This window comes from Lepidochelys kempii, chromosome 3 (genome assembly GCF_965140265.1).
Source record: "Lepidochelys kempii isolate rLepKem1 chromosome 3, rLepKem1.hap2, whole genome shotgun sequence".
Taxonomy (NCBI): domain Eukaryota; kingdom Metazoa; phylum Chordata; order Testudines; family Cheloniidae; genus Lepidochelys; species Lepidochelys kempii.
In genome coordinates this window covers 159,650,915-159,672,093 of record NC_133258.1, presented here as the reverse complement: position 1 = coordinate 159,672,093, position 21,179 = coordinate 159,650,915, and the positions used below count along the sequence as shown (strand labels likewise).

Genomic DNA, 21,179 nt, shown 5'->3' with positions numbered 1-21,179 from the left:
AAATGTTCATGCTACAGTTATAGCAGCAGAAAGGAAAGAAAAAGTCAAATATTTCCCTGTGTAACTCCACTGACTTCACTGGAGTTACACCAGCAATGTATTCGGCCTAAATAGTTTAGAAAGAGGCAAAATTCATAAGATTCACAGATATCATTTGTGTGATTACTCTGATGCCAGGCTCCATATGATCTGAAATTTGATGTTCAGATGGAGAATCAAATATAATGCAACCACAGAAACTGCCCAGGCAAGAAAAACTGTTTGTGCGTATGCAGCAGAAAGAGCAATTTTTGATGCCCTCCTGGAACACTTCTACATCAATATTTTCCAAAATTAGAAACAATCATTGTTATGAAGTCTGGTACCACTCTGGAGAAAGGTTTACTAAAGAGCCCATTGCTTTTCTTTTTTTAAATTCAATCTGCATATTGTTGGAGCCTAGAGAAGAATGTATGTCAAAAACAGGAAGCTACAGGCAAAACTGCTTCCAGCAAAATATGAGCACTATAAAGATTTGGTAAAAGTTCCTAACAACTATTTGCTTTTAATCAATCTCTCATTAAAAGACCAGAACAGGTAATGTTATGAGAATACATTTAGTATTGATCATGGAAATAAATAAAGAGACTAATTTGCTATTTGAATATCCCCTCTATGAAAAATGCTGGTGGGTAATACTGCAATATGAATACAGTTGTGATATATGGTAGGCATCTGTAAAGCGGAGCTGACATTGCTAAGTTCAACTGCAAGGTGCAGAAGGAGGAGCAACAAAAGAATAGCACAAGCATGTAAGGAGAAAATCAGAAAGGCATAAAATGACATAAAATGCCCAGCAAGGGACATCAAAGGGAATAAGAGATTTTAAAAATACATTAGGACCAAGAGAAAGACAAAGGAAAGCACAAGCCCTCTACTTAACGGGGAAGGAGAGCTAATAACTGATGACATCAAGAAGGCTGATGTGTTTAATGCCTATTTTGCTTGAGTCTTCACTAAAAACGGTAATAGTGACCAGATACTCAACTCAACTAATATTAACAACATGGGGGAAGGAACACAAGCCAATATAAGGAAAGCACAGGTTAAAGGATATTTAAATGAGTTGTATCATTCAAGTCAGCAAGGCCTGATGAAATTCATCATATGGTACTTTAGGAACCATCATAGGGTATTTAAGGTACTGAAGCAATCTTGGAACCACTAGCAATTATCTTTGAGAACTCATGGAGGACAGAAGAGGTTCCAGAGGATTGAAAAAGGGTAAATATAATATCTATCTTTGAAAAGGGGTACAAAGAGGACCCCAGTAAGTATAGACCAATCAGCTTAACTTCAATATCTGGAAAGATACTGGAACAAATTATTAAACAATCAATTTGTAAGCACCTGGAGGATAACAGGATTAAGGAAGAGCCAGCATGGATTTGTCAAAAATAAATCATGACAAAAATCAACCTAATTTCCTTCATCAGGGTTACTGGCCTAGTAGAGGAGGGGGAGAACAATAGATGTGAGGTATCTTATTTTAGTAAGGCTTTTGACACAGTCCCACATGACATTCTTGTAAGTGAATTAGGGAAGTGTGGTCTAGATTAAATTACTATAAAGTGGGTGCTCAAATTGTTGAAAGACTGTACTCGAAGTAGTTATCAATAGTTTGCTGTCAAACTGGGAGGGATCTCTAGTGGAGTCCTGCATGTGTCTGTCCTGGGTCTGGTACTATTCAATATTTTCATTAAATGACTTGGATAATGGAGTGGAGAATATGCTTATAAAATGTGCAAATGAAACCAAGCTGGGGGTGGGGTGGGGTTGCAAGCACTTTGGACAACAGGATTAGAATTCAAAAGGACCTTGACAAAATTGGAGAATTGGTCTGAAATCAATAACATGAAAGTCAGTAAAGACAAGTGCAAAGTATTTCACTCTGGAAGGAAAGATCAAATGCATAGCTACAAAATGGGGATAACTGGCTAAGTGGCAGTACTGCTGGAAAGGATCTGGCGTTTATAATGGATCACAAACTGAATGAGAGTCAACAATGTGATGCAGTTGCAAAAAAAGCTCATTATCATTCTGTGGTGTATTAACAGGAATATTGTATGTAATACATGGGAGGTAACTGTCCCACTCCACTTGGCACTGGTGAGGCCTCTCTGCTGGAGTATTGTGTCCAATTCTGGGCACCACGCTTAAGGAAAGATGTGGACCAATTGGAGAGAGTCCAGAAGAGAGCAACAAAAGAGAGATACAAATCATAGAAAACTTGACCTGTGAGGAAAAGTTAAAATAACTGGGCATGTTTAGTATTGAGAAAAGACTACTGAAAGGGGACTGGCTAAAAGTCTTCAACATTTCAACATATTATTATGGGCTGTACTAAAGAGGACTATGAGCAATTGTTCTCTATATCCACTAAAAATAGGATAAGAAGTAATGGTCTTAATCTGCAGTAAGGGAGATTTAGATTAGCTATTAGGAAAAGATTTGTAACCATAAGGATAGTTAAGCTCTGGAATGGGCTTTCAACAGAGGATGTGGAATCCCCATTATGGGAGGTTTTTAAGAACAGGTTGGACAAACACCTGTCAGGGATGGTCTAGGTTTACTCAGTCCTGCCTCAGAGCAAGGGACTGGACTTGATGACTGAGGTTCCCTCCAGCCCTATACTTCTATTATTCTATAATACTGGATAAAAAGGGTGGGAGTGCTGTTCACTGGTTGGAGAATTAGATGGAAGCAGGACCCCTGGAGTCTGACTCTTCTTGAATAAGTCACTTAGGCCAACATTTTCAAAAGTAAAAAGAAAAGGAGTACTTGTGGCACCTTAGAGACTAAACACATTTATTAGAGCATAAGCTTTCGTGAGCTACAGCTGAAGTGAGCTGTAGCTCACGAAAGCTTATGCTCTAATAAATGTGTTTAGTCTCTAAGGTGCCACAAGTACTCCTTTTCTTTTTGCAGATACAGACTAACACAGCTGCTACTCTGAAACCTGTCATTTTCAAATGTGAATACCTAAGTTGATTTACAGGTGCTGGATGGAACTTTACAAGTTCTGTGTGTTCCAGTTACACCGGTCCCACATGACACCTGAGAAATGAAGTTTTCATCTATAAGACTCTGTCCTACCCATATGGAAAAAGAAAGGACCTAAAATCTCAAGATAACCCATTCTCGTACTATCTGAAACATTTGTGGTTTGTCCATCACCTGTATATATAGGGTTTCTACAAGTAATCGCCGGGGAAAAAATTGGTCTTAATGTTACAACAGAACAACAAGCCCTGTGCCAAAAGCGATCATAAGGAAGGATGAGCTTGTGATTAAGGGACTGGATCAGGACTCAGGAGGTTTAGGTTCAATTCCCCACTCTGCCACAAACGTCCGGTGTGACCTTGGGCAAGGAACTTAATCGCTGTCTCAGTTCCCCATCTGTGAATTGGGGAGAATACTTCTTTGCCTCTCCTACCCTTTCTTTGACGTGTCTATTTAGACTACAAAATCTTCAGGGCAGGGATTCTCTCTTACTCTCTGTATATTTTTAAGAAGCCTACCACAATGGAGCTCTAGGTGCTAATATAATACAAATGATACATGCCCCCATTAAAGTTAATGGGAGTTTTGCCATGTACGTCGACGAGAGCTGGAACAGGTAGTTCAGACTGTAATCTGTGTTAAGTGAGCACAGGGAAATGACACATACAAAATTTTCAAGTTTCATACATTTGTGTTTGTGGGTTTTAATGCTCCTAACACATTAAAGACTTACTTCTGGCTAATCCTGCTTCATTTTGTAATTTCTTTTATGATATCCGACAGGCAGTCTCTTTCTAATAATTTTATCTGTAACATGTATTTCATGTACTACAAAAAATAAAAAGAAAGATGATTTATGCAGGGCTGTTTTGTGGTTAAATTTCTAGGATGTTAGATCAGAAAGTCAGTTCCTGAAGGTGGAACCCTTACATTGCAAAGACCTTTTAGAATTTTGAAAACTGGACTGTTAATTAAAAATAAGAAACACTCCAGTACTTTTGGGTACAACATCCAGTAATTTTTAATGCAGAATCATGCAGTATTAGATTTTGCATACACCTGGCATGCAGGCTGAAATGAAACTTGATACTTAATAGTATTTACAAATGCTTTTAGTTCAGAATGGTATGGTGCTGAAATCTTCAGCTACTCAGGTTGTCCTTATGTGAATATAGATTCATTAACTTTCTCAGCATTTCATTAGAAAGACAGCAGATTACATAGTTTTTTAGATTTTAAGTATAAACAGTCTTTGTTGTTACAAACTTCAGCTAGTATGATTACGATACTGACAGAGCAAACATTATGTAAGTAACTTTAACAGTTAAGCTATGCGATGTTCCAGATTACACAGTATACGTACAACAAAACAGGAGCTTGAATGGATGCACTTTGTACGTCCTCAGGAGGCAGTGGACAAAATGGAGCTAAAAATTGTAGCCCTAAGTTCAATTAAAATATATCATGTTAATTGTCCAAAATTAAAAACAAATAAGCTGTTTTACCTTCCACATCAAGGCACCTAGGTGAGCTATGTGACCAGATAAGGTTATACATGCACTCAAGGAACTTTGTCCCCTTTAGTTTATATCCAGGAAAGCACTGATAATATACCACTGTTCCTACTGGGAAGGAGGACTCGAACTCAGATATGTTAATGTAACTATGAGGAAGAACCAATGGCCTCAGGCAACCTGCAAATTAAGAAGAGGAAGGTATCTTTTATTATGAGGTGCTTGTCTTAGTCATTGTAACACATCTTGATTATGGTTCCCAAGTTGAGAAGCACAATATTTCCCATCCTCCCCACAGTGAATGGCATTCCTGCTTAATCTTTCTCTTAGATGCTCAAGTGTCATTACCTCATTTCAAGTTCTTTTATTGCTTAGCCCACACATTCTGCCAAGATAATATATATCATCTGCAAACCCAAAATAGCATTAATGACAATTGCAATGTTTCGTTTTGCACACCCACACATTCACCAGTTTAGCAGTTGTCACTTATTACAAGGTGGAATTCTTAATAAATAAAGACAGTCACCTATACAAAACCCTGGGTTTTATTCCTCTCCTCAAACAGGCAGTCACAGAGGTTATGTTTAATACTGAAATTGATGCTGTTACAAGATATACACAGCAGCAAAAGAGGCCAAGATTTCAAAAATGAGTAGTGATTTTGGGAGCCCAATTTGAGATCGTTTAGAGGAGCCTGATTTTCAGAAAGTGCTCAGTGCGCTCACCTTCCGGAAATCAGGCCCTTCAAGGGGTTTCAGATTGGGCACCCAAAAATGGAGGCACCTAAACTCATCAGTCATTTTTGAGAACAGTGGCCACAGCTGATCGAGAAAGGGACAAACTTACCTTCAGTAGAATTACACCAGAGATGAGTTTGGCCCAGAGTGATTAACTCCAGACAGACTTTGTAATTTTGGCACCCTAGAGGGGGAATTGACAGCAGTTGGCTTCACAAATGAGATGACATTTGGAATAAAAGGAAATTCACTACATAATCACTCACGACTTTCTAATATTTGATTCACATGTATGCAAACAATGTTCTGAGTGGATATTGAGATTTGAGATTTCAAGTTGTGTACTGAAATAAACTAGAATTATTTTGCTCACTGCCTTAAAAATGACCCTCTTGGTAATGACTAATGGTGCTGATTTTTAGCTTGCAATGATTTTGAGGAATGATGATTAGCAATCTGGGAATGAAAAAAGCTTTATGAAAATTTATGAGACTAACATAAGCTGTTTGTTGTGGCAACAACCATTATTAATAGGCCTCTTGTCACTATCAGGAATTCCAGAAGGAAGGTCACATGGATTCCCATAATTTCAAGCCTTGTTATACAAACTGTTAAAAATTAGAGAGTCTTACTTTATCAAAATAAAAGCTACAGGCCAGATCTTCCAATTTGAGTACATCCTGCAAAGTGCTGTGTACTTTCAACTCCCTTTTCTTGAGATGTCCAGCCGCCACTTTAAAGAAACAGCTTCTAACTAGTCCAAAGACAGGAGAATAATTCAGGGCTCCGGCCATTGGGGGAGGGGGAGAGGGGACGGAAACTTGTTGCATCACGTTCAGCACAACGGCTTTTAATAGTAGTTTTACTAGTTCATGAATCCCCTTCGCTCAAATAAAGCCACAATGGCCCTATTTATTGGCTATTGCCTCCTCTTCTGTACCAAATATAAAACACATGCACTTCTGCAGACAAAGAGTACAGACTATATAAATGGGGCAAGTTTACCTTCAATGGAATTATACCAGAGTGAATTTGGCCTCTTGGACAGATTTCTAAAGGTATTTATGTCCCTAAAGAAGGTAGGCATCTAGTGAGATTTTCAATAGGTGCTTTAAAAATCCCGCTAAGTGCCTATATGCATCAGACACCTAAATAAATACCTTTGACAATCTGGTCCTACGTGACTAAGTTCAGATAAGGTTTTGTTTGGATTTCCAGATAAAGATGACAGAGCTCTGATGCACAGGCCCCAACGGACGACTGCATATATGCAAATTTAAAAAGTACATTATGAAATGTAGTATTAAAGCCTGGTTATAATTCCTTGTGTGATTGTACATGACGTGCAGAAAATCATATTACATACGAGCACCCAGTTCACAGCGCTACAGTAAATCTAACCTGCCCTTTCCTCAGACATTTAAACTGGGTTCACAGAAAGATGGTCTCCCATTTCTGGGGGTAAGAGAGTTTGGAGGGAGGACCCCTCCAATATGTAAGTTTCACAGAGCACAGTATATAAAAAAGTATGAAAAAAAAAATCAATCTTCTGATACAGTTACATGAAGGTCTATCCAGAAACAAGGGCCTTCCCATTTTCACCAGGAGCTCGGAAACTTTAATTCCACAAAAAGAAAAGGAGTACTTGTGGCACCTTAGAGACTAACCAATTTATTTGAGCATAAGCTTTCGTGAGCTACAGCTCGCTTCATCGGATGCATAAAGTACTTTCCACTTCATGCATCCGATGAAGTGAGCTGTAGCTCATGAAAGCTCATGCTCAAATAAATCCGTTAGTCTCTAAGGTGCCACAAGTACTCTTTTTCTTTTTGCGAATACAAACTAACAAGGCTGTTACTCTGAAACCTTTAATTCCACAAGAATTCAGTTTAAAAAACAAGAAAGAGGGTGGCATCTTCCAGTGCTTCACAATTCTTAGTGATCCAGAAAACTTTTTTCCCCTTTAATACATAACTAAAATCCTGTCGTTCAGCAACTAGGAGTATGTAATTCCAAAATCAACCCCAAAATATAGTCTGTGTTATTAATCATCAGACAAATGCACTCTTGAAGGGTATGTTTACATTGGAGCTGAAGGTGTCATTGCAGTTTGAGTAGACATACCAACACTAGCACCCTAAAAAGAGAAGTGTAGCCACAGCAGCGCATGTGGTGGGAGGTGCTGGCTGCCCTGAGGACACATCTTGGATGTGACTGTACTCAGGCGGCTAGCCTATCTTACCACTTCTACCATCACAGCAATGCGTCTATTTTTAGCGTGCTCACTCCATCAGAGCTAGTGCAGGTATGTCTACTTGAACTGACAGTTACACCTCCAGCTCCAGGGTAGGTATCCTCAAAGTCAGATGTGATCAGATTTATGGGCCACACTTATGCGTTGCACTTAAGGATTGTTGTCATCTAGGCCCTGATTTTCAAAGGTATTTAGGCACCTAACTGAAATCTATGGGAGTTAGGCACCGAAATACCTTTGAGGATCTGGGCCTTAGTTACCAGGCTCGCCTTCTCTCACCCAAAAATACAATTAGAAGATCATATACATTTCCCCCTATTTTTAAACAAATTAAGTTTATCTACTCTAACAATTTTTCACTGTTTTTTCCTTTGCTAAAATAGCTAACTTGGCAAACAAATAAAGGTGTAGAGGGGGTTGGTATTAGAAAACAATGCCATTCACGTCTAGTTAACTTAGATCCATCCCAGGTCCGTTACTGTCAGTACTGTCTAAAGCCTCAAATCATTGGACTCGTTTCTCATTTACACCAAGACCTCTTTACACGGCTCTGAAAACTTGAAAGGGGCCTTAGCATAATGAGAATCAGGTCCACAGTAATTGGTGGGCTATGTAAAATGAGTTGGTGGTCTATGTCCTAGTGGACAAGTGCCCACCTCATATTTAGCACTTGTGATTGCAATCCTAACAGACCAGCCGGACCCGGAACAGCTGCTAACTCCACAACAAGACTTGAGAACCACTGGAGGGCAATGTAAGGAAACCTGCACTGTAATTGCCTGAACTGTACCTGTTTCGTAGATACCAGATTTCACACTAATGCTGTTGATCTCGTACCACTTACTTGCACTAAATTTACTTTTAAAATGTGGTTAATGTTGAATTAAGCAGGAGGAGAACTGAGGTTTGTGTTTAGGAGGCAATATCAATCCACTGCAGCTGAGGTGTGTGTAGCAGCAGTTGTCTGCTGTTCCATGGCTTTGATATCACACTGGAGGAAAGCAATGGATACTACTGCTCATCTGAATAATAGCCCAGAAAAATTCCACCTGTAAACTGTGTGAGGACGTCCCCTAAGTGCAAAAGTGTTTGAGTCCGTCATTGTTTGTTTAAAAATGGCAGGGGCACTTAAAACCACTACACACAAATGCCCTTTGCACCGGCATGCAATGGTGCAAAGTGCATTCACCATTTTGACTGGAAAAGATGATTTTCTGAAGGGCTCTGCTTTTTCTGCTACCATCTACAGATACAATTTATTTAATCTCCAAGATATGTGCAAAGCAATACTGGGCTATGACAGTTGCCTAACTTCAACATGCCGGTGCCACATGGCAGCTATAAGACCTTTCTTTGTGAAATATGTAGAGACTCTGCAGCATGTTAAATTAAAAAAAAAATAAAGCCAAAATTAATCACTCAAGGGTTGTTTTTTCTTCTATTTGGCCACAGCATATTTAGGAACTGTCTGTTTTAAGTGAAATTTGATTATTTTTCTGCTCTCCCTGAATTTTAAAAGATTTACAGAATAATAGGAACTATCAAACTGACATAAAATACATTTGCACCATGCTGACAAGTCATAATGTTCAATGCTTTCTGCAATCCCCAACGCCATTAAAAATACAATAGTTTATCACTGCATTCCCAGATGTGTTCCAAATTTATGCAAATAACCTGAAAGGGGCTGGGCATCTGTGATTCACACTGGATTTCAACTCAAAGGGGGCTCAGCACTCTCACATCCAAGCCCCAAATGACAGCATACTTCCTAAATTGTACTATACACAGAAGACCTGCCTAGATAAGGAAAAGAGGTCAAGGTTGCCAATCCTAATCTTTCCCTTTGTGCAGATGCAGGTTAACACCTTTTGTCTTGACTAAAATGGTCAAGACTAACCCCAGGGGAGCCTAGGATCAATCTCAACTAGCTAAATTGAGGTTAAAGGTGCTAATCTGTGCCCATGCAAGAGAAAAGGGTTGTGGTTAGATCAGGGTATTTAACACATGTCCACTAATGGCAGCCTAGCCTCAATCACTCTTCTCAAGTCCAGAGAAACTCAAGCTGTTTCCTTCTCATACGCTGTCACTAGCCCTAATGGCTCTGCTGGCCAAATTAGGCCCGTGCAACTGCACAGTGTTCAGTCAGTATCCATGCGTGTAACTGATTTAAAACTTGATACACCATTCAGCTGATAATGAACAAGATGGAATAGACTAACTTGCTCTCTCCTAGTTGCATGAGCTCTGCAGGGCTAACAAAGTGAAAAGCAGTAAAAAACCTAATTCTTTCACTAAATGAAGTAGTGCACAGATTTAGGTGGTCCAAAGGGCCTTGTGCTGACCTAACGGGTGAATTTCAACCTGTTTCATTAAAAGAGAAGACATGCTCACCTCAGATTTTAAACGAGCAAAAAAAAAAAACACATTTTATTTAACATTTAAAACATAATATTTTAAAATAAAGCTATGCTGAAATGTGGAATTTTACTTCCAAAAGTGAATAATGGAGCCGAGCAAATCCAAAAGCCTTTGCAGAAATACTGTACAACTAGATCTATCATCTTATTGCTATTCTCTTTAGCTGCAGAAAAAAGTGTTGGTAAATGATTACAAGGTGTAAGAGCTATACAGTAAGATATTCTGGTGCACTATACCTTGACAAATGGGCAGATTATCCCACATTCCATCATCTTGACATATTGAAACCATGTTGTCTAAGTCAGGGTAACGGATCTGGAATCCTTCATGACAACTGATTATTAACTTATCTCCAGTCCTGTATGTCTTGTTATGAACCTCTGCATCTTCAACATGTGGAACGAGGCAATCTGTGACATAATAAAAAATTGTGTATTATTAATTTAGTTACAAAAAAACTGTGGCCAGCTGCTCAGTAGTCAAGCTCTTAAGCAAAGTTAACCCATAATATATCTGTTCTGGTTAAACAGTTTGCAGTCTGCACAGCACAAAATGCAATTCAGTTAATATACATTTTCCTAGTCACTCATCAGTACCATAATCCATTGTATGACAGTAGAGGCCGGTGTGTTATAATGAGAGTATGTATTTCCAATTGTTGTATACAAGCAGATGGAGAGCATAGCTAGATTGCTTTTAATATTCCCCTTACATCTCAGCACAAGTTAAACTGCAGGTACAGTAAGCCCTGGTCTATACTAGGAGTTGAGGTCGAATTTAGCAGCGTTAAATCGATTTAACCCTGCACCCGTCCACATGACAAAGCCCTTTTTTTCGACTTAAAGGGCTTTTAAAACGGATTTCCTTACTCCACCCCCGACAAGGGGATTAGCGCTGAAATCGGCCTTGCCAGGTCGAATTTGGGGTACTGTGGGGACAATTAGACGGTATTGGCCTCCGGGAGCTATCCCAGAGTGCTCCATTGTGACCACTCTGGACAGCACTCTCAACTCAGATGCACTGGCCAGGTAGACAGGAAAAGGCCAGCGAACTTTTGAATTTCATTTCCTCTTTGGCCAGCATGGCAAGCTGCAGGTGAGTGCAGAGCTCATCAGCAGAGGTGACCATGATGGAGTCCCAGAATTGCAAAAGAGCTCCAGCATGGACCGAACAGGAGGTACGGGATCTGATCGCTGTATGGGGAGAGGAATCCGTACTATCAGAACTCCGTTCCAGTTTTCGAAATGCCAAAACATTTGTCAAAATCTCCCAGGGCATAAAGAACAGAGGCTATAACAGGGACCCGAAGCAGTGCCGCGTGAAACTTAAGGAGCTGAGGCAAGCCAACCAGAAAACCAGAGAGGCAAACGGCCGCTTCAGGTCAGAGCGTAAAACATGCCGCTTCTATGATGAGCTGAATGCCATTTTAGGGGGTTCAGCCACCATTACCCCAACCGTGTTGTTTGACTCCTTCAATGGAGATGGAGGCAACCTGGAAGCAGGTTTTGGGGACAAGGAAGATGATGACGATGATGAGGTTGTAGATAGCTCACAGCAAGCAAGCGGAGAAACCAGTTTTCCTGACAACCAGGAACTGTTTCTCACCCTGGACCTGGAGCCAGTACCCCCACGAACCCACCCAAGGCTGCCTCCTGGACCCGGCAGGTGGAGAAGGGACCTCTGGTGAGTGTACCTTTTAAAATAGTATACATGGTTTAAAAGCAAGCGTGTTTAATGATTAATTTGTCTTGGCATTCGCGGCTCTCCTGGATGTACTCCCAAAGCCTTTGCACAAGGTTTCTGGGGAGGGCAGCCTTATTCTGTCCACCATGGTAGGACACTTTACCACTCCAGGCCAGTAGCACGTACTCGGGAATCATTGCAGAACATGTTTGCTGGCATTCAAACAACATCCGTTCTTTATCTCCGAGTTATCCTCAGGAGAGTGATATCATTCATGGTCACCTGGTTGAAATAGGGTGCTTTTCTTACGGGGACATTCAGAGGTGGCCATTCCTGCTGGGCTGTTTGCCTGTGGCTGAACAGAAATGTTCCCCGCTGTTAGCCACGGGGAGGGGGGAAGGGGAGGGGTTAGCCACGCGGTGGGGGGAGGTAAAATGTGGCCTTGTAACGAAAGCACATCTGCTATGTATGTAATGTTAACAGCAAGGTTTACCATGAAAGAGTGTACCCATTGTTCTATAAAATGAGTCTTTTTAAATACCACTGTCCCTTTTTTTCCCCTCCACCAGCTGGATGTGTTTCAAGGATCTTCTCCTTCCCAGAGGCTAGTGAAGATTAGAAGGCGAAAAAAACACACTCGCGATGAAATGTTCTCTGAGCTCATGCAGTCCTCCCACACTGACAGAGCACAGACGAATGCTCAGACAATGTCAGAGTGCAGGAAAGCACAAAATGACTGGGAGGAGAGGTGGCAGGCTAAAGAGAGTAAGTGGCGGGCTGAAGCTGAAAGATGGTGGCAGTGTGATGAGAGGAAGCAGGATTCAATGCTGAGGCTGCTGGAGGATCAAACTAATCATAGAACCATAGAATATCAGGGTTGGAAGGGACCCCAGAAGGTCATCTAGTCCAACCCCCTGCTCAAAGCAGGACCAATCCCCAACTAAATCATCCCAGCCAGGGCTTTGTCAAGCCTGGCCTTAAAAACTTCTAAGGAAGGAGATTCCACCACCTCCCTAGGTAACGCATTCCAGTGTTTCATCACCCTCCTAGGGAAAAAGTTTTTCCTAATATCCAACTAAACCTCCCCCACTGCAACTTGAGGCAATTACTCCTTGTTCTGTCATCAGCTACCACTGAGAACAGTCTAAATCCATCCTCTTTGGAAACCCCTTTCAGGTAGTTGAAAGCAGCTATCAAATCCCCCCTCATTCTTCTCTTCCGCAGACTAAACAATCCCAGTTCCCTCAGCTCTCCTCGTATGTCATGTGTTCCAGTCCCCTACTCATTTTTGTTGCCCTCCGCTGGACTCTTTACAAGAAGGAAGTGGAAAAATGGGAGTGTGGGGCCCAAAACTGGACACAGTACTCCAGATGAGGCTTCACCAATGTCAAATAGAGGGGAACGATCACGTCCCTCGATCTGCTGGCAATGCCCCTACCTATACATCCCAAAATGCCATTGGCCTTCTTGGCAACAAGGGCACACTGTTGACTCTTCTCGTCCACTGTAACCCCTAGGTCCTTTTCTGCAGAACTGCTGCCAAGCAGCAACAAAGGGGGTGGCTTTACATCAAGGAGAAAGAAAAACAACTATCACACAGAATAGCCTCCTCAAGGATTGAACTCAAAACCCTGGGTTTAGCAGGCCAATGCTCAACCCTTGGAGCTATCCCTTCCCCTGGTATTTCAGGCAGGACTGAATCTCCATTAAACTTTTCAAGGTGCCCCGACAGACCACACCGAAACGATTGTTGGCCGATGATTTCATGGAGGGAGGGAGGGGGGAGCAAATGAATACAAAACAAATCTGGTATATTTCTTGTTTTGATCCACTCCATCTATCTTTTACATCTTTGGCTGGCAGCAGACGGTGCAGTAGGACTACTAGCCATCCTCATCTCCTGCCTGCCCTGCAGAAGATGGTACAATAGAACTGCCGGCAGGACTAAAGAGAATGACCTGGTCGAGTCACTCTTAATTTAGTTCCTGCGCCCATGTCTGCCCAGGTGCTCCTGACCGACCTTACCGAGGCGGCCAGGAGCACTTCAGACACGATGACGATGGTCATCAGGCCTATTGCACCATCTGCTGCCACAAGGCAATGCAGTACCGCGTCTGCCAGCACCCAGGACACATAGGGTGACAGTGAGCTGAGCGGGCTCCATGCTTGCCATGGTATGGCATCTGCACAGGTAACTCAGGCAAAAAGGAGCGAAACAATTGTCTGCCATTGCTTTCACAGAGGGAGGGAGGGCCTGACGACATGTACCCAGAACCACCCACGACAATGTTTTTTGTCCCACCAGGCACTGGGATCTCAACCCAGAATTCCAATGGGCGGCAGAGACTGCAGGAACTGTGGTATAGCTACCCACAGTGCAACGCTCTGGAAGTCGATGCTAGCCTCAGTACTGTGGAAGCACTCCGCCGAGTTAATGCACTTAGAGCATTTTCTGTGGGGACACACACAATCGACTATATAAAAACAATTTCTAAAAAACTGACTTCTATAAATTCGACCTAATTTCGTAGTGTAGATATACCCTAAGTCCTCCGCTACAGTATTAATGACTACATTTCTGTGGTCAGTGGCACATCTGCCCATTGCCTATGAATCTGTATAGCAGCAGGGCAGGAGACTTAATTTAACCCCACACTATCATCCCACTCTGCTTGCCTTTCATGTCTACTTGCTATGAATCTAGCTGTAGGATGGGGTTTGTATATGGATATACTTGTCCTTACACATGGTCAGTGTTTAGCCAATAGCAAGTCCCACATTACTAGCATTCAGTTTGCTCATTTTAGTGATTTACATTACGATCACTCACAGACAGTAAAACAGAAAAAACACATAGCTGAAGAGATCATATCGTGTTATCCATTTGCAGACATCTGTCCACAGGCTGGCCATAAAGAGGCCACGAAGTTGTAATTCACATGCATACTTAACCTTCCCAGGCTGCATACTGTGTATATAATGCAGAGATGCTGAATAAGGTAAATCAATTGCAAATACAGACTAACACGGCTGTTACTCTGAAACCTGTCAACTGAGGATGATGTCCGGGGCTTAAATTCGGTCGGAGCTGTCTGGATCAGAGTTCCAATAAATATTTTCAACCCTCTGGAGTTTTTATAGCAAGGGCGGGGGGGCCTCCCAGAAATACTCTATGAGAATTTAAGCCCTGATAATGTATATTTGTAAAAACGTGTAAACTGCATGTGAGGCATTAGTTCAAAGGATAAGAAAAATTCCCTCTTTCCAGAGAGGATGGAGCTAATTCTCTGCTGCATGCACCCATTTTACATCAGTGTGCCTCTGCTGAAGTCAATGGAGTCACAGCAATGTAAAACGGTGTAAAGGAGCTGTCATAACCATACAACTAAGGGTAGCATAAAATCCCTCCTTTACCTGTAAGGGGTTAAGAAGCTCAAATAACCTGGTTGGCACCTGACCAAAAGGACCAATAAGGGAAGAAGATCCTTTCAAATCTGTGGAGGGAGGTTTTATTTGTGTGGCCTTTTGCTGTTCTCTCCGGGACAGAGAGGGACCAGGGCAGGAGAAAACCATCTCCTAAAACCTTACCTGAAATAAGCATCCAAGATTACAAAAATTGTAAGTAATAGCACGAAATGCATTAGCTTATCTTTTATTTTAGCTTGTGTATTTTCCCTATGCTAAGAGAGAGGTTTATTCCTGTTTTTGTAACTTTGAAGTTTTGCCTAGAGGGGAATCCTCTGTGTCTTTAAATCTTATTACCCTGTAAAATTACCTTCCATCCTGATTTTACAGAGGTGCTTCTTTTACTTTTTTCTTTATAATAAAGTTCTGTTTTTAAGAACCTAATTGGTTTTTCGTGTCATAAAAACCCCAGGGTCTGGTCTGTGCTCACCTTTTTTACCTATTTGGTTGGTATATTATTTTTAAGCCTCCCCAGGAAAGGGGGTGAAGAGGCTTGAGGGGATATTTTGGAGAAACAGGAACTCCAAGTGGTCTTTTTCCTAAATCTTTGTCTAACTCACTTGGTGGTGGGAGCAATACCATCCAAGGACAAGAAAGAATTTGTGCCTTGGGGAAGTTTTTAACTTAAGCTGGTAGAAATAAACTTAGGGGGTCTTTCATGCGGATCCCTACATCTGTACCCCAAAGTTCAGAGTGGGGAGGGAACCCTGACAGGAGTAGAGACTCAGGCCCAGTGTGTGATCATTGGCCAAGATTTTCAAAAGTTACTAGCGATTTTGGATGCTTCAGTTTTTTGGTGCCCCAACTGATATGCCTTAAAAGGGATTTGCTCAGTACTGTCTGAAACTTCCCTCTGAAAAATCAGGCCCTCCATATAGGTACCCAAAAACTGAGCTGACCCAAAATCAAATAGCCACTTTTGAAAATCCTGTGTTCACTGTATGAAATATGAGGAAGAATGGTGGAGAACTGATATGCAGGCACAGACACACAATGGTGCCAAAGCAGCAAAAGTGAAAAAATACACAAATAGATGAAACATAGGCTGGAAAGTGAGGGAGGACAAAGAGATACAGAAAAATTCTACTAATACTAAACAGTTAACAGCCAGGTAAATTAATGAGAGAACTGTATATATGACTCAGAAAGTTCATCCTCCTCATAAATATAAAATAAGATTAGAAAGAGGAATAAAGGAAATCTTGGAGAAATATGTCCATGTAATCATCTGTCTGAATGCCAGTAACCAGTTCGTGTCAGAGACACCAGTTAATCTCTAGACACCAGAAAACATAAGGAGAATAAAGGGCTCAAAAAAAAAAAAATCTTTGTGCTGCTTTACAAACATCTCTCTCCCAAGTGACAATCACCAACCCTATTACACAAAGGGGCTGACTACCATGTTTTGAAAAACACTTGGAAGCTGCAAATTTTAGGGAACCAAGAGAAATCTTCTGCCACTTTCACTGATCGTATATTTTAAAATTTACAATTTAGGAATCAATCTATCATCCACAAAGAAGAAAAATGGCAACATCTTGCTTTCAAGCTGTTTGTTTACTAGGGGCACAATTTCTAAGCAAGGCCTAAACATTTAAAACTAAACTAGATAAAGCTCTAGCAGTGGCACGCAGATGAACCAGACGATCTTGTGTTCGATGATCCTTTCAGCCACCAGATCTCACTGACTTTAAATTGGAGTTTTGTGCCTTGCCCCAATTTAAAAACGCATCCCTCTGTGTTTTCAATTTATACCTGTCCTTTCTGGATTACATTTTACTTAGTAGACTTTATTATGTCATCTGGAAACAATTAGTAGTCAAAGATTTGACAATTTCCCAATACCTTTAACTATTTCATTACTGCTGAATTTGGCAGAACGCACCAGCTGTCCACTGGAGTGTTAATGGATGATGGCAGGTATTGCAGGGGAACAGCAGCAAGAGGGATTATTAATGTACAGAGCACCCAGATCTCGGATGATGTGTACACTAACAAAAAGTTAAACCCACGCCATATTCAAAACCTAGACATTCCCTTAAAAAACTGGCCAAACCTTCCCCCACACCCCCTGCAAAAAAATAAAAGGGAGAGCTACTGAACCTGGGAGTGGAAAAATGGTGTCCTGACCCAACAGAAAAGCCTTACACCAAGTCTTGAATATTGCCATGAAGGGGCTTCAGTGGAAGTCTTCAGGGATGGAATGACTGACAGGGATCTTGAGTCCTAGCCTGATGCTAATGGAAGCTCAGGACACATGGCAAGAGATCATGTTGATGAAAAGCTTACTCTTGGGATAATGGTGTCCTGCTGCTACATAAACAAAGGCGCAAACTATACACTGAGATGAAATATGAAATTTTCAAAGTAGAGAAAACTGATCCTGTAACTATGATCTATTACAGTGACTTTGTTCCTATTATCCCAAATGATGGCTGCAGACTGAATCATTTTACTCAGATGGATGTTATCAGAATACAGTGGCCGTTGCTCACTGTACCATTATTAGCCGACTACACCCTGGCTGGCTTAAATAAAAGAATAAACTGCGGTAGTCTTCCCCTCCATAAACTGGATGAGCTGGCACAGATTCCACCTGGAATAGCTGAGAGTAAGTGACCGAATTGAAAGACTTCTTCATTAGATAAAATAAAATGTGTTCCTGTCAATGATTTTCTAGGCACTCTTCAGCAAATCTTCTGGAACATGTAAATCATATAGCATGTAATAAGTGATCTTTTACCAGCATTACAGAGCAAAGGATTCTACTTGCCTGCTCCACTTAGACTGAATATGTCAATGTGAAAGAAGGGGAGCCCAAACCATTCCCTCTGAAACACCTTTGTGAACTTACAGAGGCCCAATGGCAGTAAATGGAGCTCATCTTTCATACTGAGGCCCATGTTTGTCTGTTCCATTCTGTTGTGACACTGAAACATACACGACCTCTTCTGAATTAAGATTTCAGGGATTATTTTTTAACTGCTTCCTGTTTACAAGAACAGTGCACAAAGGCAGCTCAGAGGGTTGACAGGACATGCACACAACAGTGAAGAAATACAGTGCTCCAGGTGTGTTACTGTAGAGTTGCCCACCAGAGTGGCTTGGATTTTATCTATGCTGCAGTGCTTGTTAAGGGGCACATATAGGTCTTCCAGGATTAGGAGGGAAATATAACAGGAATGGCATTATTAAAATGGTGCTTAGTTTTGGGTTAATTGATCTTGACAGTGTCCTCTTAAAAACAAATATAAGGATCTATATTTTCCCATTTGTTAAGTTGTACTTTTGTAATCTATGGAAAAACTTGGTCTGTGAGTGCTATAAAATAAAGTTGGCAGAATTAGGCTGGTATGATAATTCTGCGGACGGCAAAAAGATTATATTTCTGGAGACATCACAGGATTCCTGCTCTTTGTTAATTATTGTTACTAGTTATACAACAACAGTGCCTAGAGCCGCTAACTGAGACTGGTGCCCCATAGAGGTAAGCACTGTACAGACAGACATTTTCTTCTTTAATAATATGTATAGACATTTGGAGCAATTAGTGGTGAAGCAGGCTTTTAATATTTTGACATACATCATTATAACCCATCAAAAGATGAAATAATCTTTGTGTTACAAGTACTACTTGACTGTTTAAGACAGATGTTGATTGTTCTATTTGCCACTCTGCCTTATGTAAATTTCAGATACTGCCATCTGATCATTAAAATAGCTGTTTTTAATATGACCAACAGTGAGACAGTCCCAGATCTGAAGAGCCTGCAATTTAAATAGACAAGACAGAAAAAAGATGGGAGGAAGAACATATTATCTTTATTTCACAGATGGGGAACAGAGGCACAGAGAGACTAAATCATTTGTCCAAGGTCACACAGGAAGTCTGTGGCAAAGGTGGAAACTGAACCTAGATTTCCTGAGTTAACCACAAGGCCATCCTTTCTCCTCTTGGGACAGCTGGGCAGTGAAAGAACTCAACAGTAACAAACAGCCTTGGAGAGTGGGAGTGAGAGAGTTCAGCCCATAGGACAATAGAGCATCCTGAAGTGGACTGTGTAACTGTAGACTCAGCCTGAAAGGAGGTAGCTCTTGTTCCAAGTAGTCTGGTAGTTTCAGCAGCCACGTATTGCAGTGGGAGAAGATTATGGTGTAGAAAACATGGCACTTATTCTTAAACAGTAAATACGGAATTCTCACCTTGATGCCTCAGGATTTACGTGCATAACCCCATCAGAAGTTACATGCATCACACACTGTAGAGCAATATGAGACTATAACTGTAAGTAAACAGATTTTTGACAAGTACATTTATCATGTATATAATTGTGCTGTGCGACTTTGTCCTTGCATTGACACTTAAGTCATCTGCACCTTAACAAGAAATGGAATCAAATCAAATCAACTGACTGAAAATCTCCTGATAATCTTATTCATTTTTAAATTAAGAACTTTTTATATAGATGGACATTTCATAGTCTTTTAAATAGCATTAATACCTGAAATTATAGAGCAAATATAAATTTTAGATTGTTCTAGCAAATAACTGTGGTATGTTAATGGTTTTTAATGCTCAAGTTTTCTAATGTTGGTCATATTAAAAACAGCTACTTTAATGATCCAGATGGCCATACCTGAAATTTACATAAGGCATAGTGGCAAATATAACAAACATCTGTCTTTAACAGTCAAGTAGTGCTTGTAACAAAAAGATTATTTCACCTTCTGATGGGTTATGATGTATGTTAAAATATTAAAAGCCTGCTTCGCCACTAATTGCTCCAAATTTCTACACATATCATTAAAGAAGAAATTGTCTGAGATGCAGACTTATGTAAGTCACTAAACCTCTGACAGGTGCCAGGAGAACCCAAAAAGGTGTTCCAACTCCTTCCCAACTACACTTCAAATGTGCCATGCTACTATATCGCCTATCAATCTATAATTCTCCTGCTTCATGACAAAGGCTCCTATTCAGGAAAGCATGTATACAACTGCTTAAATCCCACCGATTAAAGTTAGGCATGCGCTTAAGTGCTTTTCTGAACCAGGGGCTATATTATGCATTAGCAGGGGGATGAACTATATGATCTAAATCACTTTTCTATTGCTAAATTTTTTTATTTTTTATTTTTTTTGGTAGTACGGTATTTAGACCCCAATTCAGGAAAGCATCCCTAACCAGTGAAGTAATTAAGCATACGTTTAGCTGCTTTCCTGAATCAGGGCTTTACTCTCTTGGGTCCCAATCCAAAAAAGCACTTAAGCACATGCTTTAAACACATGAGTAGTCTCGTGTTCACAGTGAATCTTATGTTTAAGTGTTTTGCTAGATTAAGGCCTTGACAGGCAATGCTATGCAATGCCCAATGCTGCAAGTTAATGATTGCCTCTGGTGAGATTGTTGGGCACTCAGCCCATCACATTACCATCCCTTACACATGGGGTGAAATCTTGAGCCTCCAATAAACTTAATGGGAGTTTTGCTATTGACTTCACTGGGGGCAGAATTTCATCCATGGATTCTAATAAACTGTTTTTGTGTGAACACAATAAAAACGCATTAATGCTCAGTGTAACAGTTGCAACAAGTGATACATATATTGGCTCAGAGATATGCAAAAGCCCCCAAGCAAACACTTAGCAATGTCTAAAAGAAAATAAGTTTTTACAAGAACTTGTCTTTTTCCCCTAGTTTTACTACTTATTTTAAACATAATAGTTTCCATTGTCGTTCCATTTTCATTTTTTCACCAACACTCATTTGGTTAGAGAGTATGGATGTCAATGCCAGGTGAATGGAATATGTAAGAATGTGAACATTACACACACGTGCTGTTAAAATGTGACAGATTTTTTCTTTGTAACTATTTTGCTGGTGATAAGACAGTAAAGTTAAAACAAAAAAGTTACTGCTATTTTACTGTGCTATATCTACAGCAGAGGTGGGTAAACTATGGCCCGCGGGACCATTCTGCTCGGCCCCTGAGCTCCTGGCCCCGGAGGCTAGCTCCGGCCCCTCCCCCGCTATCCTCCCTCCCCTGCAGCCTCAGCTCA

At 40.8% G+C, this 21,179-nt stretch overlaps 1 protein-coding gene across 4 annotated transcripts in view; it reads right to left on the bottom strand.

Moving 5' to 3' along the window:
* SUSD4 (sushi domain containing 4) overlaps positions 1 to 21,179 on the bottom strand; it is a 197,286-nt gene that overhangs the window by 36,207 nt on the left and 139,900 nt on the right. For 2 of the 4 annotated variants that reach the window (XM_073338777.1, XM_073338775.1), the window contains exons 4-6: positions 10,208 to 10,381; positions 5,406 to 5,480; positions 4,548 to 4,736 (exon numbers count right to left, since the gene is read on the bottom strand). In XM_073338777.1, the coding sequence (XP_073194878.1) occupies positions 4,548 to 4,736; positions 5,406 to 5,480; positions 10,208 to 10,381 (438 nt within the window). The remainder of the gene's footprint in view (positions 1 to 4,547; positions 4,737 to 5,405; positions 5,481 to 10,207; positions 10,382 to 21,179) is intronic. The other 2 variants (XM_073338778.1, XM_073338779.1) reach the window with 2 other exon arrangements.